Source organism: Conger conger, chromosome 8, assembly GCF_963514075.1.
Source record: "Conger conger chromosome 8, fConCon1.1, whole genome shotgun sequence".
Lineage (NCBI taxonomy): Eukaryota > Metazoa > Chordata > Actinopteri > Anguilliformes > Congridae > Conger > Conger conger.
The window spans coordinates 56,152,813-56,175,945 of NC_083767.1; the positions used below are offsets into that span (position 1 = coordinate 56,152,813).

Consider the following 23,133-nt stretch of genomic DNA (forward strand, 5'->3'; position numbering starts at 1 on the left):
CACAAGGGAGGAGGTCAACAGTCAGCGCTGTTTCCGGCACAATCACACCGCTCCAAATGCTAACTGCATTCAACAGGGACCGCAGCTAATCGCAAGCAGGCTTGTAATTCTACGGTAAAGACACCACAAGTTATACATTTCTTTGTGAAATTTGTGTTGAAACGGCCTTCACAGAAAGTTATACTCAGCCTGCTTGAGACTAAATGGTCTCATAAGGGGCAATGGAAATTTCTCCATCTGTAACTGCAGTACCATTATTGGCCCAAGGTGAGCACAAGTGCAAAGGGACGGTGTGTGAGAGCCCACCTGCACTCCATTGTTACAGTGCTCGGAGCTCAAGATCAGGCCGGGGAGATTGCTGGGTAGATCCAGCCGCCGGAAGTACCACACCAGGTTCCAGAAGAGAATGGGGTGCTGGTTGAGGAATTTGTGGGTGTAGATGACCTGGTCGCCTTCGTTTTCCACCAAGGACTCCAGCTCCTTCCGCAGCACCAGGGGGCTGAGGTACGGCACGGACACGGGCAGAGGATTGGGCCTCTTCTGGCCCAAGGTGTTCTGGGAAAAACACACACGCGATCATCATGGGACCGCTCTTCCAACCGTGGTTTACACTTCATAACTGTGTGTTTGTTTTGAGCATTAATAAAAACCTCTAATGCAGGGATCATCAAATCTGACCTTTGAATTCAAATCCAGCCCTGGTAATAAACAGGACATTTCATGCTACGGTTCGCCCAGACTGTCTTCACACCAGACTCCCAGGTAAAGGAAGGGTGGAAAACCAGCAGTTCTTGGCTCTCGAGGACCATGATTGGCTGATCCCTGCTCTACTGAATGTGAATTGACAGGCACTTCTGTAGGTGAGGAGAGGGGCTGGAGCTCACCGACACCTCCTGGAGGCTGTTGGGTAGGCTGATGGTGGAGACCCCATGGGAGGGCCTCTGTAATAGGTCCAGGCTCTGCAGAGGCCCACCCACGCTGTTGCTGCGGGTAAGGGAGGTGCCCTTCTTCTCCGTCTGCTTGTCCATCAGTCCCAGGGGGTCTGACTCTACAGGCTCCAGGCCAAGGCTGAGGGGAGGGGAGGGACACGCCAAGCAGTTCACTCAGCCACTGTCACACGGTTAAAATCTCCACTGACATGCAATGGCAAAGGGCAGCCTGTAGCGTAGTGGTTAAGGTACATGGCTGGGTGTCGATCCCCGATGTAGCCACAATAAGATCCGCACAGCCCTTGGGCCCTTGAGCAAGGCCCTTAACCCTGCATTGCTCCAGGGGAGGATTGTCTCCTGCTTAGTCTAATCAACTGCACATCGCCAAATGCCATTAATGTAATGTAATGTAGGGAAAGACTACTGCTGCTCACCTCTTCTGTGGACCACACTGGTTCTCCGGGGCCTCTGCTTGGGCCTCCTGTGAGGACTCTGGAAAAGCCATGAGGTCCGAGGGTCCTGGAGAGGCCCCGCTCTTCTGGTCCACTGGCCCCGGGGCCACTGGCATGTTGGTGCTGTGTATACTGTCCCCTGAATTACTGGGTTTCATGAAGAACCTGGAAAGGTCAGAGTTTATTTACAACTGTACACCTCCAGAGCAATGCAACACAAAAACGTCCAAAGAATCCTCACTGCCAGCATGTCACCATGACTACGACAGGCCAATAGCAGCACGGATACAACAAATAATTGCAATGGGTGCAGGCGAATGACTGTTTCACAACGTGAGAGGGCAGCTTTGCCCGTGGGGGTTCCTCAGGGCCCCCTCAGGGCCGTCACTCACCCAGCGCTGCCCCGCAGGTCGTGGAACTCCACGTTGAGCAGCGGCAGGAAGGTGTTCTTGCAGAAGGGGCAGGTGGTGTTGAGGTTGGAGTCGTCGGCCGTCCAGCCCGCCATGATCTCCTCGTCGTACACCAGCGCCTCGCACGAGCGGCACTGGGAGCAGCTCGACATGAGCACCTGCAGGGCGGCAGCACAGCTCACGGACACCGCACGGTTCTGCCTCCTTCTCCCGCCTCCCTCAGTCAACAGACAGTCAACTTTTGGAGTTTTTCTTGTCCCCTTTGTTCACTCGTTTCAGGGAATTAAGATGCATTTGCTGCTAACCAATCGATACAAATATTTCAACTGACGCCAATGGCAATAATACGCCATCCAAACACCAGCCCCCTTTAGCCTGTAGTCCTTTAGTCCAGAAGCTTTCATTTCATTGGAGAGTGGTCTTGGAAGAACACTTAACGTCTGTAATTCGGTTTACTTGGCATTTTATAATCTTTATAAGTGAAAGATTATACCAGCAGTGATTCTAACGAGAAGATTATACCACATTGGATTCCGTTATCTGTGTGACTCATATTTAAGCATCCGGAGACACTTGGAGAGGGACTTTCCTGTGGAGCATAGTTTGTTTTCAGAGGCAGTAATAGCAGACTCTTGACTGTTGAATCCTTTACCCTGTAATCTCACTCACTCTTTAAATTTCCCACAAACCAAACAGAGCAGATATTCTAAGTTCTCTACACTTTGGAATCTGGACAGGTCCCTCGACAATGATCATTTCTGATGTTTTTGGCGTGTAATGACACTTGATTTGATCTCAGACTAGGTCTGCCGGCCTAAACATCAGCAGTGATTTCACTGACAAATTAAACGTATAGTTTTCCAAGACCTAAAGGCCTGATATGAACACATACTGGCCAAGCACACTTTATATAACACAAATGCATCTCTAAAAACACAAGAATACTGGCTAGCATCCCTATAGTAGCATACTGGCATTCATCATCTATGATGCTAAATGGAGAACAGCTTAGAATTTAATTTTAAAAAGGGGAAAACCGGGCATACGCAATGTGCCCAGACTCAGAACAACTTATTTCGGCTTCTTGTGTGCAAATAGAGGAAGTGTCATTCCAGTGAGTGAGCTGCAGGGGGCATTGTTCTCACCTCTAGAGCACAGTTTTGGTAGATGCTGGAGCTGCTGGCATGGTGGGAGGAGCTCTGGTCTGATCTGTCAGACTCCATCCCCCTCCCCGCCTTCCCAGGGGTCATGTCTGCGTCGACAGAAGGAAAGAGATCGAGAGAAGGCGTGAATATTACTTTCTTTCCACCTATATCACTGATATGTGAGCGAGTGTGGCGTGCGTGTGTGAGCATGTGCGTGTGTGTGTGTGTGTGTGTGTGTGTGTGTGTGTGTGTGCGCGTGTGTGAGCATGACTGAGTGAGTCAGCATGTGTGTGCGTGTGAGCATGTGCGTGTGTGAGGATGACCGTGGGTGTGCACGTGTGTGTATGTATGTGAGCATGATCGAGTGTGGCAGCATGTGTGTGTGTGTGTGTGTGAGCATGAGCCTGTGTAAGTGTGTGTGATCGTGTGTGTGTGTGTGTGTGTGTGTGTGTGTGTGTGTGTGAGCATGAGCCTGTGTAAGTGTGTGTGATCGTGAGTGTGTATGTGTGTGTGATCGTGTGTGTGTGTGTGTGTGTGTGTGTGTGTGTGTGTGCATGAGCCTGTGTAAGTGTGTGTGATCGTGTGTGTGTATGTGTGTGTGATCGTGTGTGTGTGTGTGTGTGTGTGTGTGTGATCTTGTGTGTGTGTGAGTGTGTGAGTGTGTGTGTGTGTGTGATCGTGTGTGTGTGTGTGATCGTGTGTGTGTGTGTGTGTGTGTGTGTGTGTGTGAGCGTGACCCTCACGTGCGGTCTGCTGTGCTCTCCCCGTGTCACTGCTGCCACTGCTGCTGCCCAGGCTGGTGCTGCTCTGGGTGAGGCCGTTGGAGGTCAGGCCTGGGATCAGACCCCTGGGCATGGGGCCGTCCGCCTCAGTCCTCCCCAGCAGGTTCTCCTCCAGCCGGGCAGGGAAAGCCTGCGCATGCTCCTCCTGAGATACGCATGCACACAGACACACAGACACACAGACACACAGACACACAGACACACAGACACACAGACACACAGACACACAGACACACAGACACACAGACACATGCACACTCAGTCCACCACTTGGTTTATGACACTTGAGAGCATCTTTAGGCACTCATGTTCTGGCTGATACCTGCTACGATGACGCCATGACCTCAAAGAGACATCATGATTATATACCTCCTTGTCCTTTGTTACTGCCGTAAAATTTTTTGGGACCTTTATGCAAAGGCGAGAACATCGTCTATCGTCTACATTTAGAGCCTGAACACGCACATTTCACACACATCTCCTTCCAATTATTCTTTCCAAAGACATTCCATGGAAAACAGAAATTCCCCATAACCACTTTTCTTTCCCAGAGTGCACCTCGCTCTCACCTCATCATCGGAGTAGGAGTAGGCAGAAGCCACCGCACCCCAGACCTTGCTGGCCACGTTGGCAGCCTGCTTCATGCTGGACTTGAGCACGTCCATCTTGGGTCCGGAGAGCAGGCCGTCCATCTTCATGCCAGAGATCGAGTTGATGACAGACCCCAGGGATCCGCTTGGTGAAGACCGCACCAACGCGCTCAGTGAGGAGGACCGGTAGGGACTTTGACTGAGGTTCTTGGACTTCACGGCGAAGGTCTTGGAGCGCGTGACTGCGGGGCTGCGTTTGGGGGTGACCTGGGCCGATCCCGGAGGCTTTACGGGTCCGACGGGGAGGCTGGACCTCCGCTCCAGTGTCTTTTTCTGCCCCGAGTCCACCACCATTGCTGCCACCTCCTCCTCCTCCTCCTCTTCCTTGGGCGCCCCCTGCTGGAGCTCCATGCTGGAGGACTTGGCCCCCAGCGGGCTCTTCAGGTTCATGTACATCTCGATCTCGTCGGCCAGGTTTCGCGACACCACCGGGGGGACGGACCGCGACCCCTCGCTCTGCACCGAGAGGGTGTCCGCGCTCTCCGACACCATCAGGGACAGGGGGTCGGCCCCCATCTCCACATCCTCCCGCTCCACCGCCCTGGGCAGGGAGCCGCCTTTCTTGGAGCCCTCCTCCCCCTCTTCCTCCTCCTCCTCCTCCTCCTCCTCCTCCTCAGGTTCCTCCACCAGCAGGGAGACCGCGGGGTCAGCTTTGCCCTGGGGGGTGCTGAGGGGGGCCACGGCTTCTCCCAGCTGAGGGGGTGCGGGGGACACCGGACATTCCTCCTCCGACAGCTTGTCTCGGGAGCCGCGAAGGTCCTCCTCCGACTCCAGGCCCCTGAAGAAGGCGGCGGCGGCGGCGGTGGGGGGCGGGGTTTTGGCCCCGGAGAAGGCGGCGGCCAGGATCTTGGCGTCGGCTCCCATGGCGACCGGGTCGACGCCGGTCTCCAGGCCGCCCTTCTTGAGCAGCATGCCGGCGCGGCTCTCCGCGCTGAAGCTGCAGCTCCGCTCGGCGAAGGCCTTCTGCCGCTGCTGCCTCTGCTGGTGGTGCCGCTTCTGAGACCCGGCCTCCTCCAGGGGCAGGGCCACGTCCTCCTCCAGGGCCACGCCCTCGCTCTTACCGTGCAGGGTGAACAGCTTCCCCGAAGAGCCGCGTGCTGGAACAGGAGGACCACCGTCAGCACAGAAGAGCACTTTACAGTACCGCACACACAGCTTTTGTGACCCCAGTTTTAGGTTGGGTTTGGCTAAAATCTGAAACAATGAGATGGTCTTCTTTAGAGACACAAGGCAAGACTTTAAATAGGACAAGTGATTTTTTTTTCCACGGGCCCGTGCATGGGAATTATTATTTTAATACATTATAAATGTTAACTATGATAATAAGAATAATTCATAAACCACGTCTAAGCTACAGATGCTACGTTTTGTGGTAAATGAACAGTCGGTTGTATGGCAGTTTAATTTCACCATGATAAACAGAGCAGTATATTTTTGACTGGATCTTCCCCTGGATGGTTCCCTGCACAGGGGACCAGGGTAGGAGAGAACCGCCTCACCAGCTCCTCCTCTCCCTGCGGTCCTGTCGAAGCTCCCAGTGGAGAGCTTCACTATGCTGGGCACATGTGGGAGCATCCCCTCCTCCACCACCACAGCACTGTCCACAGAGCCAGCCACCGAGTCCCCTATGGAGGACGCACAGTCAGTCAGTCACTTATTTATTTATTTATTTATTTTTCCTTATTTTAACCAGGTGAGTCCCACTGAGATTCTTATCTCTTTTACAAGGGAGCCCTGGCCAAGGGAGGAGCAAGCAGAGATGGCAACATAATGTTCAATACAATACAATGGCACAACACAGTTACGCATTAATACAATCTCAAGTAAAAACCAGTCTCAAGTAAAACAGCTGCAGGCTTCACTTGCACCCCCACATAACACAGCCCCCTGAGATGTGCTGGAGGTCCCCCCCCCCTGTTCTCCCTTGTTCAAACCCTCTCGCACAGATTTATAGAGTCAAATGCAAAATTCACCACACCCTGTCTCAGTCACTGAGCTGTAGATTTTGGTTACCAGATGTAGAAAATCGAGTTTCAGAAAATAAAAGTCCTCCACAGTATTTTGTTCCAGTCACCTGGATTTGGCAATTAGCACAATTCTTCAGCCAAGAGGTTGAACTAATTAGTGAAGTGTGAGTCCATGGGTACGAGCATGTTACCGTTCTGCGCTTTGGTCTTGCCGGGCTGGTCCAGGTCGATTAAGGGCGCTGTGGCCTGGAGGCTGTCGGGCGTGTCCTGGTGCAGTTCGTCCTTGGAGCCGTACCCCTGATCTGACTGGGCCCCTGCAGCAGAACGCATGCCCGTCAGTACAAATGGTAGGTTTCAGGTGCTGCCACAGCATCTCTATTGGGTTGAAGTCAGGACTTCCAAAATATATGACATATATATTTCTTAATGTAATGTCCTTCACCAATTACATTAAGTTGAAAATAAAATGGGGCAGGGGGGTCGATTCACTTCACAGGGAGACCTTCACAAGACAGACTTACAAAGGCAAAGAGGATTAAATGAGTAGAATTGTTCAAAACAGCACGAGAAGCCCCAGAGAATGAACCAACAGACAGAACGTTTCAGGCTGTTGAAACACGAAGACGCACACAGTCGCCTAAGGGAGGCAAACGGCCCACCCTTCCCCAGAGCCATTTCCCACAAAGCCTCTGCCAGAGTGAAGGACTCATGCACCAATGACACGTGAGAGACAAGCGGCTGAGAGACGCACGCTTTAGTCAGCAGGAACACAGACAGGGAGAATGTGTTCAGAACATGTCAAACTCAAGCAGACTTTCTTTATTTTCAAATAGTTAAGCGGAATGCACTTCTGACCATAAAAAAAGTCATTTCAAAGCAATGGACTGACATAGTCCAGGGAGACAAAGAGACAGGAAACCACAGATTTATGTTCTCATGGTGTGGGATGTAAAATAAAACTGAGTGTTTGTGGTAGTGACAGTCTGGCACACTCTACTTGTGTGGTTGTAAAGTAAAACGGCAGATTTACAAGTTCTACAATTCAGCAAGAACAGATTTACAGTTTAGGGCCCTGCGGAATGCATTTTATCGGCAAGCAACTACAGCACTGGAGAAGCCAGACCGAACGCTGCGAAAAAGAAGTGAGTGAGAATAAAGAGAAGTTCCCACTAATTTAAACCAGATATAACACAAGACAAGACAAGAGAGCCAGCTGTACAAGCAGAGGACCCAGCAATACTGGAACTTGCATCACTGCACACAGGGTCAGGGCGGCAGGGAGGGGAGGGTCAAGGCTGCACGTGTGTGTGCGCACACGTATGTATGTATGTATGTATGTATGTATGTGTCTGTAAGTACATATGTGTGGTGTGGTGTGTGTGTGTGTTTGTGTGTATGCATGTCTGTGTGTGTGTGTGGTGTGGTGTGGTCTGAGTATGCGTATGTCTCGGTATCTGTGTATGTGGTGTGCGTGTATGCACGTCTGTGTGTCCGTGTGTGGCGTGGTGTGTGTGTGTGTGTTTATGTCTATCTGTGTATGTGGCATGTGTGTGTGCATGTGTGTGTGTGTCTGTGTGTGTGTGTGTGTGTGTGTGGTGTGGTAAGTGTCCCTGCGTATGTGTGTGTGCAGAGGGGGTAGGGTGAACAGCGTGGCTCCCGTGTTGGGGTACACAGTACCTGTCCCTGCGTGTGTGTGTGTGTGTGTGTGTGTGTGTGTGTGTGTGTGTGTGTGTGCAGAGGGGGTAGGGTGAACAGCGTGGCTCCCGTGTTGGGGTACACAGTACCTGTCCCGCAGTGGTTGTCGGAGGCCTCCCCCACGATGAGGCTGCGGGCGAACATTGTGTGCTCCTCGCTGTTGGTCTCGTTGGAGCTGTCTGCGCTCCCATGGCTGATCCGGTCCCCATCGCTGCCCGCTGCTCCACCCGCCGCCACCCCTACACAGGGCAGCCACAAGAGGGCGCAGTGTCATCACACCGTGCCATTCTCACAGGGCACTCATTAGTCACGGTTTTCTGTTATTTCTTTATTTCAGTAACACTGAGAAAATACAATAATATATGCATGGAAAGAATGCTATATGAAGACTGCAAATTTATCCAAAAGCTGAAATAGTTTATTGTACACCACAACTGAATGACATGCCTTCTAATCAATGGGTTAAATAAAGACCTCACTGCTACAAAAAATTAAAAACAGGACTGAAGGTTTTGACCAGTGGGTGGCACTCACGATCCAGATACCTGTGCATCAGGCTGGCCAGCTTTAACGCAGGTATGTGTGTTTTAGCGCGGTTTCAAGGGCGTCAGTGCTCACCTGTGGTGATCAGAGGGGGTCCTTTTGGGGGAGCTGCCCCTCGCAGTGCCTGTTTGAACTGCGTCACTCCCCGCAACACGTTGCGCACCTTCGTCCACATGAAGTGGCCACTTCGGTTCTGGCTGGGCCAGGGGCTCTCCAGAACAGCCTGTGGAGAGACAGGACCACAGGCCAGGATGAACAAAGGTCCAATAAGGCCTTCGCTACGAGGGGAAAAATGCCTTAACACTGACGAGAGAACCACAGGAAGGACTGCATATGGGAGTGATTTAAACACACACACACACACACACACACAATTTAATCCAACATATCCCGTATTCCCTGAACAATTTTAACAATTGGCCACAGTCACACATTTCTCTCCATGTCTGGTGCACGAGATTAACTCACGCATGGAAAGAAAAGTGAGTTAACAATTAGTCTATTACGTGAATAAGTGAAACACTTAATTGGTTTTGTTGTTGTTATCGATCCTCCAGGCACCCCTGTGTGATGCAGATGACCTGTTGACTGGCCTTGCGGTTACAGTTCCGTTATTAGTCCAGGTTCACGCAAGTGCATGTTCCCTATCGAGCAGGGTTCTCTAGAGCTGAGCTACCAGTTGGTCCTGTACAGCATCCTGTGGTATCTCTTTGGGATGTACAGTAACAAACATACCCGCCCCACCTCCGCTAAACCGTGGTTCTAGTGGTCCCCATTATTCAGTATTAGAGAATTTATCACCACTGACAATGACTGGAAAGCCACAGGTCCATTATACTGTCCACATATTTAACAGCTGTAAAGTACTTTTGTTGTAGAGTAGCAGGCATCCATACTGTGTGATGATAGTTGAGCACTGTAGTATCTGCAATATGTGATGGTATTGTGGTGCAGTACCTTGTTGTAGTATCTGTATGTGATGGTGTTGGGTTGCAGTACCTTGTTGTAGTATCCGTATGTGATGGTGTTGGGTTGCAGTACCTTGTTGTAGTATCTGTATGTGATGGTGTTGGGTTGCAGTACCTTGTTGTAGTATCCGTATGTGATGGTGTTGGGTTGCAGTACCTTGTTGTAGTATCCGTATGTGATGGTGTTGGGTTGCAGTACCTTGTTGTAGTATCCGTATGTGATGGTGTTGGGTTGCAGTACCATGTTGTTGTATCCGTATGTGATGGTGTTGGGTTGCAGTACCATGTTGTAGTATCCGTATGTGATGGTGTTGGGTTGCAGTACCTTGTTGTAGTATCCGTATGTGATGGTGTTGGGTTGCAGTACCTTGTTGTAGTACCTGTATGTGATGGTGTTGGGTTGCAGTACCTTGTTGTAGTATCCGTATGTGATGGTGTTGGGTTGCAGTACCTTGTTGTAGTATCCGTATGTGATGGCGTTGGGTTGCAGTCCAGCCTTTCTCATCTCGACCAGGACCCGCACAGCCATGACAGGCTGGCCCCACACCCCACACAGCTGCATCACCACACGGTAGCACACCTGTACAAGGCAGGGAGCGGGCGTTACCAACAGAGATGTTGAGAAACAGTCAGAGATGTTGAGGAACAGTCAGAGACGAGGAGAAACAGTCGGACATGATGAGGAACAGTCAGAGATGATGAGGAACAGTCAGAGATGATGAGGAACAGTCAGAGATGATGAGGAACAGTCAGAGATGTTGAGGAACAGTCAGAGATGTTGAGGAACAGTCAGAGATGTTGAGGAACAGTCAGAGATGTTGAGGAACAGTCAGAGATGGTGAGGAGCAGTCAGAGATGAGGAAGAACAGTCAAAGATGTTGAGGAACAGTCAGAGATGGTGAGGAACAGTCAGAGATGATGAGGAACAGTCAGAGATGATGAGGAACAGTCAGAGATGTTGAGGAACAGTCAGAGATGGTGAGGAGCAGTCAGAGATGAGGAAGAACAGTCAGAGATGTTGAGGAACAGTCAGAGATAGGGAGGAACATTCAGAGATAGGGAGGAACAGTCAGAGATGAGGAGCAGTCAGATGTTGAAGAACAGTCAAAGATGATGAGGAACAGTCAGAGATGTTGAGGAACAGTCAGATGAGGAGGAACAGTCAGATGAGAAGGGACAGTCAGATGAGGAGCAGTCAGAAACACAGAGGAGGAGTCCCAGAGGAGCAGAGAGAGCACTTGCCTCGTCCAGCACCTCCACCTCGGAGCTGCGCATCCTGAGGAGGACGTTGAAGGCCTGCTGCATGGCGCGCTCTTTGGAGGGGGCCGTGCGCATGCAGGCGGGAAAGCAGATGAACCACAGGCTGTAGCAGTGGCTGAACAGGCACTTGGCCCACAGGGGGGGGTTGGGGTAGTAGCGCTTCGCCATCTTGTAGGCCAGCTTGATTTCCTGCGGCAACATGGGCAAAGCTTCAGGAGCGGCAGAGAACCCCAGGGTTAGAGAGCCTCGCTCCCCTTTCGGCACTCAGAACCAAGAGTTTTTTAGCTTGAATAATGTTTACATACCATAGCGTACGGGTGTAGAATTTATACATAACCAACACTGTAGACATCACCCGGCTAATGCACCAAAGATGATCTCAGTGGTACACACAAGATAATATACTGCACTGTTCTTAAATCACATACTGTACGGAGTGCAATAGGCACACTAATGCCCAGGTGCCTGGACACAGCAGTCTTAGACAGTCACCTCCTGTGTCCAGGGATTGGCACCGAGAGGGGAAAGTTCTAAGCTGCTGGTCTGGTTTCCTTATGAGCTCACTCTTGCGAGTTCACGCCCCTCCCCAGCGTAGATCCACGATGTGCATGTGCATGTGCATGTTTCCTAAGTCCAGGGCTTCCCCTCCCCAACCAATTCCTGAAACAATGGAGCTCTAAAAATACTGTGGGGGGGGGGGCTGAGATTAAACGGCACAGCATGGGAGTGCAGAACGCCATTGTTGCACCGGCTGCCTTCGCACCCTCAAACAATACCTCCGCATCCTGCCCCACCTCCACAACACGGACTCACTCCCAGTGAACCACCCGCAACAGGCTTCACATCTCGCATGTTAATGCACGAGAGCGTCCACTAAAAGCTGTGAGAACATCCACTAGAAACCGTGATGCCCAATCCATTGGGAAGCAACAAGAGCACGATTAGATCCCTTGACTGGGGACCTTGGTCTTTAGCCTCGCACGCTAACTGTATCTCTCACTGTGCAAATTGGCCGAGAAGGGCCGCGGTTTTGAACCCACAGTAGACTCGCACTACTCATGTTAACGAATGCTGGCCCACTGCACATTCATTTTAGCTTTACAGATCCTGAAATCCATCATAATTTCATGAGGATAAGCTACAATTATTCCATGCTACTGATATTCCATGCTATTGGCCATCCTCAATAGTTCCAGAGACTTGAAGTTTTCCTGCAGGACTCCCAGTGACCCACTATTAAAGCACTCTCTCTGGTCGATCACTGCGTCACAGTAACATGTCCTAATTCAGCCTAACGACGGACTGGGATCGGCATCATGGGGGAACACTTGCAAAACAAGCTCCCTCTCACAGCGGGATTCGGGCCCCGACACTGGAAGCCATTCACGCTCAAACAACTTTTACAGCCTTAAACCGAATGGAAATCGCATTATCAAAGAGGAAGAGCTTAACAAGCAGATGTTTTCGGATGAAACGCTTTCACATTTAAAGGGAGAGAGCACCTTAGGAAGAGTGCCAACTCTTTCACAACACACTGCTGGCTCCCATTGGCGTGTGACTCCATTTGACTGGCTGCTTCGATTTGCATTCAGAACAAACCAGAAGCGGCCAGACTGTGCTTTGCTCTCTCCAGACAGTAAAGTTCAAAGTGTCACTAACCAGACACAACACATCAGTCACAACTCAAATGCCAGGATTACCACAGTGATGAAAGAGTAGGTGGCTTTTTTTAGAGATTATGTCAAGAAATAATCTTTCTATTACACGCTAAACATTGACGCACTACAAATGAAAGCTTCTATCCCAACTCCTGTAGAGGATGATCATATTACCCGAGGTAGGCAAACACTGACAGGGTGTGTTCACCCAGGAGCTTAATGGGACCGCTTACAATGGTTTCCCACCCCTGACTCTGTGCTGCTTTAGTGCTTTCGCCTCCTGTTGATCACCCTAAATCACCCACTTCAGAACACTGGGAACATTTGTTAATCATTAATAAATTACAGCAGCCATTCCCCGATCACTAAAAAACACAACATCCGCAATGGGTCAGATCTGCATGTTGCAATGGCTCAATAATCCACTCGGCACAAGGCTTCCCCTGCCTTCGACCAGCAGCAGGCCCCCTCAATCGGAGGCTTTGCCACGGTCAGGGTCGGCCGGAGCCGAGCTGCGATTGTGGCTCACCTGCTTGGTCCTCTTGGCCAGCACGGCGGGGCTGCTGGACAGACTGGACCCCGCCGTTCGGGTGCTGAGGGCCGGCCGCAGCTCCCGGGGCCGGTCGAACAGCTCCGGCCGCAGCCGGGGGAAGTTCTTATAGCTGAGAGGAGCAAAGAGGAGCGGTGGTCAGGCTCAACCCAGCACCCCCCTCCCTAAAAAAACACCTGCTCTGGACACCTTTAATGGACCCGATTAAGCTGCCTGGACCCCTTTGTGTAATTCACAGATGTGCACATTTAAGTACAAATAAGGTAGACCAACATGTCAAATGATTCATTTAGTTCTTTTCTTTTTTTAAACTGACAGTGAGCGGCTGTTTGGACAAACACAGTCACTCACACACACACACACACACACACACACACACTGATGCTTCCAATTAGAGTACCATCACAGTCCTTCCTGCCTCTCAGAGCAGTCTCTCTTCCAGGCTGTGTGCACTCTGAGCCATGGCTTTGTCCCCTGAACACTGACAGGAGCGTTTGCTTATTCAGGGCACACTGGCTAGTCAGCTCTCCCGAACAAGCAGCAAAACTAATCAACACACTGTACAGACTGTTCCCAGGAAGATCAATGCAATCTTCCCACCCTCTGCTTGGCCAAACTCCAAAAGCATCCATTACTACAGTACTGGTGTGCCATCACAAATAAAAACAAATCACTAAACACACACAAAAATATTTTCAATTTTGCTTAATTTTTTATGAAAAAAAAATTGCCACTTCTGCGGCAGCCGGTGTTGCCCTCTTGTAACCTGTGTCTGCACGGTCGCTTTACAACCAGCTACACAAGGCACCTTTCCAAACAGGCCCGTCTTTGAAAGGCTCTGTGAATTAGAGCAGAGCTGAGTGCCAGGTTTTAGGGCCTCTGCAAAGTGCCATAAAGCAGGCTGGCACTGAGACGAGCTGTTCAAGACTGGAGGGAGAGGGAAAGTGAAAGAGCGTATGACTGTACTCCAGAGTCCAGGGAGGCAAAGAAAGCAACAAACTGACACGACCCTTAACTTATGTAAACAAAATAAAATAGGGAGGGGTTCCAAAGGAGCACAATGGCCACTTTAAAATTATCTCAACCGGATGAAGGAAGGTGGCTCCTTCCAAAGGTCACTTTGGAAGGATCAGTTTAATAATCCTGCAGACCTGACCTGCATGGATAACATTGTTATCCATGAAGAAAGAAAGGATAAGGTTTGCACCAAACTGTCACCTCACTGGAAAAAGTAGCATTTAGGTTGTGTCAAAGGCCTACAGGATGTGAAGAGTTCTGAAGCACTGGAAGCAGTGGCCCTCAGTAAATAATTAATTTGCTGCACGCGGTAGGGTTGACTTGGCGGCACCTGTATCGCGCGGGAGGGTTCTCTCCGTCCTCCAGAGGGGGCTCGGGGGGCATGACGAACACGGTGAGGTCGCTCTTCTGGGACTCATCCAGCTCCATCAGCCTGGTGTCCTCCGAGGACTCGTTCTCCACCTGTGAGGGGGGGGGGGGTAGTAGACACACCCTACTGGTCAGCACGGGACGCTGTTAAGGGGGAAGCCTGATGGTTTAGTACTAGTCGTGCATCATGCGGAGGGAATATGTATTGTAAGCAAAGCTAGGACACGTTAAGACAGAAAGCGATGTCGAACAGACCTCAGATGCATCACTACGGAAAACATGTACAAGCCAGGAGCACATATATACCTTAGCTCCCTTATCTGTGCCTTTATCTGAAGGGAAAAGCTGAGAGGGGGAGAAAGAGAACATTAGATCATGGGATATTTTGCTAGGCTAATTCTGCTGAGAAAAGTCAAGAGCATCTCAAAACAGACACAGCTGTTCTTCGGCGAAATATTTCAATATTTCAAAAGCATGACACGCCAGCTAATCGTGGGAAACAGCATCACCGCCAAGAATACCTGGGGGGGTGAGGAAACAGGTCTTTTGCGGTACTCGAAATTGCAAAATCAAGAAATGCCGCAGGAGGACAGCACAATTGGCCATAAACCCAGAGAGAGCTGCTCACTTTCTCTATGCAGTCGTCGAAGAAGGCCAGGCCAGTGTCCTTGTCACTGACGAAGGTGCGCTCCTCGATGAAGCGAATGAAGATCTGCGTCTTGGTCAACTGGGAGTAAAACTTCTGGTGAGCGCGATCTCGACTCTTCAGGAACCCTGAGAGAGAAGCGATGAAGATCTAGAACTTTCCACAACACATCTGACCAACGGAGGCTCGTATTATATTTGAGCATAGGGCACATTTCTAAGGGTGTAAGGGGTGAGCAATCATAGACCACAAAATATTGACAAGCATGTGGAATTTTGTTTAATCTACTTAAAAAACGTCATGTCATTTAGACATAATTCATTCTAAGGAAACAAATTTGTGTTTCAGGAAAAAAGGAGCCCTTTAGTGCTCTTCAAAAGCAAACATGTTCTAGCTTAATTACATAAAGGAACAGTGGTTAGCTCATTCTATTGTCACTGCAAGTTCCTCTTGAACAGTTTGCTGGCAGCCCCAGGCATCCTGTGTGGAAAGGTCATATTGTACCAGTGTCTGGGTTTATTGTTCTTGGATGAGAAATTCTGCAGGAACCATAAAGTGGCGATGCCTGGATTGCGTGCATTGAGCCTGCTTGGTTCAGCTATGATGGGGTGCAACCGGTCTGAAACCATAGCAAGTCCTGATAACTGAGGAGGAACCATTTTTGGGTTAGGGGGCTCTTTTTCGACCACAGTTCAAAGGTAGCAGGATACCTCTCCTGGATTCTAGATGACATTGGTTCATGTTTACGGTCAGGTTTTGCATTTGTAAGCATGTGCTGTGCTTGAAATATTTATATTTATTTATGCTTGACAGATTTATCTGGGGAAAATAACCCTTTCCCACTTGAAAGGTCTATTGATCGTCAAGGAATGTTCAAATTGACGTAAACGCGGAACCTTAAACTACATACTGATGAACACAGCGTATTTCCAAGATAGGGACTGCACAGAGACAGCTGGGTACCTTGCTGGTCGTAGAGGGAGTCGGCGGCAGTGGCCTTCGCCGAGGGCGCGTTGATGGGTTTGAGGTAGGTGCGGTAGCCCTTCAGGATAGAGGCCATGAAGCGCAAGAAGGCCTCCTGGATCTCCATCTCCAGCCCAGTCATCTTCTTGTGCCACGTGAAGTCCGCCTCAATGGGGGTCATCTCCACCGCCAAGCCCTCCTGGGCAGTCTTGTGGACTGCAAAACCAAAAAAACACAGTTAATACATACAAAGGGCCACTGCTCATGCACCAATAATACCGACAGGAATTATGTTGTAGGACTGAACAGCACAATCCAAGCATCTCTAAACGCCCAGGAAGAATAAACAGACCAGTCAACAAGCATGCAATATGCAATTCCAAAATGCTTTAGCTTGAACTCCTAAATCTACACTTCTTCTGAGAGGTGAGGGACAACCGTGAACTTTCCTGTAGCCAGTGGGTATCGTAGACAGAATTCTCCACCTGTCAGGCAGCGCTGGCAATCGAGAGCATGACAAAGTTGTGTACCTGCAGCTAAATGGTGATGTAGGTTGAGTTGCGCAGCGCGAAAGTATTCCGTAGCAAGGTGGCATTGTAAACTGAGACAGAACTCTGTACCTGTAACCAGCTGATAGAGATGACTAAGAGTTTTCTCACTTTGCAGAGCAAGTGGGACAGAGTCCTCCTGTACCTACAGCCATCAGCACAGTGCATTGAGAGGATGGGTGAAATTGTGCTGTACCTGCAGCGAGCTGATGAAATAGGCTGCTTAGGGAGTTCATCAGGTTCTTGCTTGGCTTCTTCGGAAGGTTCTTCCAGTTACAATGTTTCTTGTCGTCGGACCTGCAATGCACCAAAAACAGTGCAGGTAAGAGTACACCCCATGAGAGACACAAGCACATTTGAGAATCTACATCCATATGTGCCTCAGCAGTTTACGGTATTATGCTGTAAATAATGACGGCGTAAGACAGTGAAGCCCCAGAGACTCACAGGTAGATAGTGTTGGTGTCCAGGTCCACGCAGACCACATCGGCAGGGGGGTCGTAAAGGTCGAAGTATCTGGAGTCTACGCCCACGATGAACGGACAGGGAGCGTTGAGGACCCCCGCCAGGGAGAGGGGGCAGAGAGGAATGTAGGGGCACTGCCACTGAAAGGGGAAGATCATCTGAAAGGGAGCAGAAAGACACCTTCACACATCACCGCCTTGGATAAGGCCAACCGCGCCCAGCACAGGCAGCAAGGTGTCAAGACTCGAGGCAAACTTTCTCAACCGCGGCTGTGTGCACATCCCATTCCTGGCATAGCTTCACAGGCACACGCAGCGCTGCCCCTCCGATCCGTGTGGACCTTAAGAGAGGAAGGCGCGTCCGCGGGCCCAGAGAGGGGAGCCGTGTTTGGGAGACGAAGGCGGGGGCGGGGGAGGGGGGGTCCACTCACCGCCACCACGGCCTCGGCGACGCCCGTCAGCACCGCGGGACGCAGCGAGTGCAGCAGGATCTTGCTCTCCAGCAGGACGAAGAGCAGCAGCGTGGCGCAGTTCTCCGAGCCCAGGTTCGACAGCAAGGTGCTGAAGTCCGCCCCGCTGAGGAAACGAAAAGGCAGGGGGACGGGGTCAGAGGGGGGCAACTCAGGGGCGGGGGGAGGGAAGAGGGACCAAAATTGGGCAACCGGCTGACTGTAAGCCCTATTATATTGCATTCATATTATTTAGCTGCTTTTATCCAAGGCGATTTGCAGTTTATTAGACTAAGCAGGGGCCAATCCCCCCCTGGAGCGATGTGGGGTTAAGGGCCTTGCTCACGGGCCCAACAGTTGCACTGATTTTATTGTGGCTACACTGGGGCTTGAACCAACAACCTTCCAGGCCCCAGTCAAGCACCATAGCTGCGATTAGGGTCCAACAATTGGCCTTTAAGACTACAAGCTTCCTGGAGTCAGATTTTTCCAATATGCTTCACTTGTGATGGGGTGACAGAGAACACCCTGAAAACCTAAAACTGCAAACTGGGCTTGGACTCATAGTAAGAGAGAAAACAGGAGGCTTTTCAATGGCCAGTAGATTTATCTCCTGTGAACGAAGACCCTTCTGTTTAACTAATAAATATATCCTTGAAAAATGGTAAGAAACTAATTTTAAATATCCCAGTTTGGCATGAATTACTGCAGCGCTAGCACCTTCTGAACTGCTGATCCAATGAACCGATGGCCTCAGCTCTTACTTTATGTGTAAACAGATGCTCTCAGTGTTGAGAGAAAAAAAAAAAATTAAAAAAAAAAAGGGCACTGGATTAAATAGGTTTCATATTTACAGAACGGGGAAAAAAAATGCATTTTGGATGGCTGGTTCCCCTGTAGATTTCTTTCACTTTCCAAAGGCTATCGCTTTTCAAAACGAAGGCATTTCCTCTGGAAACTTTTTTTGTCGCCAGCCTGTGTTGATACTTAAAAGGGTTGTTTCAGGCCTTGCTTTAAAGCACTCTGCAGTCTCTCCATGAGCAGAGCTCTCAGGCCTTATCTCTGAAGACAGCGTCTTATATTCCACTTCCTCATTCTCCCATTGAGTGAAGTGCGGCTGGCAAAATGTGGGGTTGGTTGGGGGGACTGAGAACGCGGGGCGGGGGGGGGGGGGTCATGGAAATGTAAGGAAATTTAGCATATCTATCTGAAATAATGCATCCGAAATATACCTGAAACTAGCATTTAAACATATTGCAGTAGATGTCGTTCACACAAGGGTGATGGTTGTGTGTCGCTGCAGCACACACCAAAGCTGGTTGAGCAGGATAGGGGGGGGGGGCGGGGGGGAGGTTGGTGATGGAGTCACAAAGCAGACTCGGTGTGCGAGGCTGACACATATTATTCGTCAGACAGGGACAGACACACAGTGCAGGGATGAGAGCCGGCATTCAGGCCCTGGCACAGCAAGCTGTTGGGCTGAAGGAGTCACTGTCACAACTCCAGCATGATGTGGCTAATAATAAGCCTAAAGATTAGCATAGTACAAAAACGGCACATATTCAAATCAGGTTCAAAACAACATTGCAGTAACTATGGAGGCACACGGAGGCAGTGATGAAACTCGTACGACAATAGCCGTAATTTTATCCACTGAAAACTAAATTAGTGAGCTATACAGAAGCTTATTTGTTCAGTAATAAGTGGCTTCCCTCCTTGTCATCAATTCATTTCATTATGGCGTGTTGCAGAGGCGCCATATGAAAATATATAGCAATCATCTTTGCACTTTGAAATGGCAGACAGTATGATTTATTCAGACGTGTGGCATATGGAAACTGTACAAAACAGATGAGGATCTTGGCAGCGTAGCGCAGATCTGGTTGCACACGAGCTGCAGTGCGGTCGCAGCCTGTAGCAGGCATTCAGTCAGGCCTACCTCAGGGGTAAAGGTGTGCAAACAGGCTGGGACAGGATCAGGGTATCATGTGCGGAGAGCTGCAACAAAACACAATGTAACGCAACATCAGTGTCACTCAGGGACATGTCTGAGAGGCTGAGAACAGGCTGTACCAACACAGGAGAGAACGGACGGGATCCAGAGGAGGGACTACTTTACTGGATTAAAAACAATTCACGAGGGGACTCTCGGTGGTTCTGCAGAACATTTATATACGGGTAAGGGGATCAAACCGCGCCCCATTTTCTGTCCACAATCAAACGTCTACAGAGCTTTTAAGAGCGATAGAGAGCAGACGGACCCCTCCTGATTCTACACAGATGCATTCCTTAGTTTCGGTTATCCTAAGTGAACTCGGCAGGACTTCCGCTGTAAGAACGGTCAGCTGTGAACTTAGGACGAGAGAATTTCACAAGATAAATTCTTCAACATCTTAGGAAGTAAATGTACACATAATATAAAACAGAGACGTTCTGGGAAACCGAGCCGTCCGCATGCAGAAGTTCAGCAGATCCACTCCAGGAGCGAAGCTCAGAATCACGTCCACAGCCTGTGAAACGCTCTCGGTTTGACCTGCAGACTTCGTTTTAGCAGCCTACCTCAAACCCCCCCCACCCCACCCCACCCCACCCCACCGCCACTCCACCGAGAGGGACGCGGGACAAGGTCTCACCTGGACGAGGATTCTGGGTCTCTGGGGCGAGGGGAACGACACACTGTGCATGAAGTGGGAGATGTGCCTGCAAAACAGCCAAAAACAATCACTCGGGAGAAGAGAACAAAATCATAACATAATTTCCCCCAACACTGCAGCTTCGTTATGGCTTGGCTCTAGTGTCACAGGAGTACTGCGATACCGTTACAGCAGTGTAATCACACTTAAACGCTGCCAATTCATAACACACTGCAGAAAAGCCGCGTCAATGCCATATGCCAGGGTGAAGGCCAAAGCCTTTTGCGGTAGGTGTGGCACTCAGCCCTTTGACTGACATTGTGCGGGCGTGCAGGAATGCCTATTAGCCGGGGACGGCAGGACTTTGAAGGCTTAATCGCCCACCCTGAAGTCTGGCTTCAGACAGCCAGGCCGATAATCAACCCTACCCAAGGCCATTTCGATCCGCGTGTGGGAGGAACCTTTTCAGAGGTGCACTGCGCATATAGATCACATATACAATCCGAGGTACAGGAAAAATATCACAAAAAAAAAAAACTCCAGCCTTTGTCTGACAATGAAGTTCTGTTCTATTCTATAGTTCACTTCCAAAAAAAAGTGAGCGCACAACCATAATCACAGTAATTCCACCTCCATGAGGAAAAATGTAGAAAAATATGCGGGCTAGAACCGTAAAATTGTAAAACTTCAAGCTAAACAAAGAAACTTTCATTTCTTCCCCTTCTCTCTTATTCTGACTTCAATCGAACCCACAGCTGAAAAAGGGCTACGGACCACCCGGCACGTGACCCTAACCCCCGGCTTTAAATCTCTCCGCAAAGCCCCACCGCGCTCCCGGACTCTTACTTCTCTATGGGCAGTGGGTGGGGGCCGGAGACGGACAGCTTGTAGAGGAACATGAGGAACTTGCGGAAGGACTCGAAGAAGGGCCAGCGCGACAGCAGGCAGATGCACTTGTTGGTGTTGACGGGTTTGTTGGGGATCAGCTTCTTCTCCACCGTGGTGAGGAGGCCCAGCTGCACCTTCTGCTTCTCGCTCAGGAGCTCCAGCGGGTAGGGCTCATAGAACTGGATGGCGGCACCGTACACCTATGCAGATAGAGGGGGGGTTAGGTTCTAATCAGGTGACCAATCAGAGACAGGACAGTCGAGCCTATCAGCACACTGGGTCACATCAGTTTGATTTCAGAGCATTTGTGGGGTGCACTGCTAGCAAGAAACTGTAGTTGACAGAGTTGACTCAAAAATGCCACAGAATCACCAGAAGGTTGTCCATCCATCCATCCATTATCTGAACCCGCTTATCCCGATCAGGGTCGCAGGGGGGCTGGAGCCTATCCCAGCATACATTGGGCGAAAGGCAGGAATACACCCTGGACAGGTCACCAGTCCATCGCAGGGCACACGCACCATTCACTCACACACTCATGCCTACGGGGAATTTAGACTCTCCAATCGGCCTAACCTGCATGTCTTTGGACTGTGGGAGGAAACCGGAGTACCCGGAGGAAACCCACGCAGACACGGGGAGAATATGCAAACTCCGCACAGAGAGGCCCCAGCCGACGGGGATTCGAACCCAGGACCTCCTTGCTGTGAGGCGGCAGTGCTACCCACTGCACCATCCGTGCCGCCCAGAAGGTTGTCATTGCCCATAATCAAATGTCATTATTCACAATAACTACACCAGTCTTCCGGAGGATACACCCATAAAACAGAACACTTGAAGAGAGGCCCACCTTTTCTCCACTGGAGATGGTTAAGACAAAGGTGGAGAACACTGGCAGGGGGTAGCGTGTGTTGGGCGCCCAGCACTCGATCCTGGCTCCCATGGGCAGACAGAACAAAGGCACCGACTCGGAGAGAGGGAAGGACTCGTAGTCATCTTCAGGATACCTGAAAATGAGGCCTGGCACAGAACACATGACAGGGGTGTGAGAGCAGAGCAGGGCCTCTCCCCAACCAGATCACATGACAGGGGTGCGAGAGCACAGCAGGGCCTCTCCTCTCCCAGATCACATGACAGGGGTGTGAGAGCAGAGCAGGGCCTCTCCCCAACCAGATCACATGACAGGGGTGTGAGAGCACCGCAGGGCCTCTCCTCTCCCAGACCACATGACAGGGGTGTGAGAGCACAGCAGGGCCTCTCCTCTCCCAGATCACATGACAGGGGTGAGAGAGCACAGCAGGGCCTCTCCTCTCCCAGATCACACGACAGTGGGGCCAAGCTAAAACAGGCCTGGTCTAATCATCATAAACAAGGCAGAGATTTTTCCGACAACAAGCCCCTTGGTGTGGAGTCGTGTCCTTAAAATGGCACACATAAATGCACTCTGTTGTGACTAATGGCCATTTCCGAGTGCAGAGGCACGGGGGACAGCTTTGCCGGGCTGTTTCGAGACGTGACCCAAACTCCCGGCCCTGTCCCGGCCTGACTGCAGGGCCCTGCTTCAGCCACCACGCAGAGCGACAACAGAGCCAACACTATTCTACCCTTTTAAAGGTGTATACCAAAAAAAATGGTTTCAAAATCAATTGCACATATTTTGATCACGGTAATTTTTAGCATGTAAATGCTAAAATTCATGTCCCCATAAATCATCATGAATACTCAGAAAAAGTGCCTTTTTTTTTTACCAATGTCTGATTTAAAGTTGTTCGCATTCACTTTAAAACTAAAGCTAACACACGTCAGCTAACATCTAATGTTAATCTAGCATTGTCCTGTGTCACAGTGTTTGACAAAGACTGTTCTTACCCGAAAACCTGTATCAATGTATCAATAACGTACCAAAAGCCAGACAAGAGTTACAGTTCTGCCACAAAGCAGCCCCATCGTGGCACATTATTTATAATGAACGTATTAACGAAGTGCTCATAAAATGTATGCAACATTACATAGAATTTTCGATGAGGTTACATCACTCCTTTCTCTGGCCAAATTCCTTGTTTTAGAACTGCCTACATGAAAGTTTAGTCATTTTGAGTGTTTTTAAAAACCCTCCGGAATAATAAAGAGAGTGGCTTCAGAGGAAT

The 23,133-nt window shown here is 50.1% G+C and overlaps 1 protein-coding gene across 4 annotated transcripts in view; it reads right to left on the reverse strand.

The window, feature by feature from the left end:
- The window catches only part of dennd4c (DENN/MADD domain containing 4C), a 52,962-nt gene that overhangs the window by 3,175 nt on the left and 26,654 nt on the right, over positions 1-23,133 (reverse strand). For 2 of the 4 annotated variants that reach the window (XM_061252132.1, XM_061252133.1), the window contains 25 exons: positions 21,837-22,006; positions 20,945-21,186; positions 20,099-20,165; positions 19,405-19,463; positions 17,448-17,592; positions 17,000-17,175; positions 16,749-16,849; positions 16,005-16,220; positions 15,024-15,169; positions 14,702-14,740; positions 14,358-14,488; positions 12,989-13,121; positions 10,784-10,990; positions 9,993-10,121; positions 8,649-8,796; positions 8,120-8,269; positions 6,527-6,649; positions 5,868-5,993; positions 4,288-5,465; positions 3,680-3,863; positions 2,937-3,043; positions 1,774-1,949; positions 1,364-1,546; positions 885-1,068; positions 307-555 (listed from right to left, as the gene is read on the reverse strand). In XM_061252132.1, coding sequence (XP_061108116.1) covers positions 307-555; positions 885-1,068; positions 1,364-1,546; positions 1,774-1,949; positions 2,937-3,043; positions 3,680-3,863; positions 4,288-5,465; positions 5,868-5,993; positions 6,527-6,649; positions 8,120-8,269; positions 8,649-8,796; positions 9,993-10,121; positions 10,784-10,990; positions 12,989-13,121; positions 14,358-14,488; positions 14,702-14,740; positions 15,024-15,169; positions 16,005-16,220; positions 16,749-16,849; positions 17,000-17,175; positions 17,448-17,592; positions 19,405-19,463; positions 20,099-20,165; positions 20,945-21,186; positions 21,837-22,006 — 4,769 coding nt within the window. Of the gene's footprint in view, positions 1-306; positions 556-884; positions 1,069-1,363; positions 1,547-1,773; positions 1,950-2,010; positions 2,089-2,936; positions 3,044-3,679; positions 3,864-4,287; positions 5,466-5,867; positions 5,994-6,526; positions 6,650-8,119; positions 8,270-8,648; positions 8,797-9,992; positions 10,122-10,783; positions 10,991-12,988; positions 13,122-14,357; positions 14,489-14,701; positions 14,741-15,023; positions 15,170-16,004; positions 16,221-16,748; positions 16,850-16,999; positions 17,176-17,447; positions 17,593-19,404; positions 19,464-20,098; positions 20,166-20,944; positions 21,187-21,836; positions 22,007-23,133 lie in introns of those variants that run through there. The other 2 variants (XM_061252134.1, XM_061252135.1) reach the window with 2 other exon arrangements.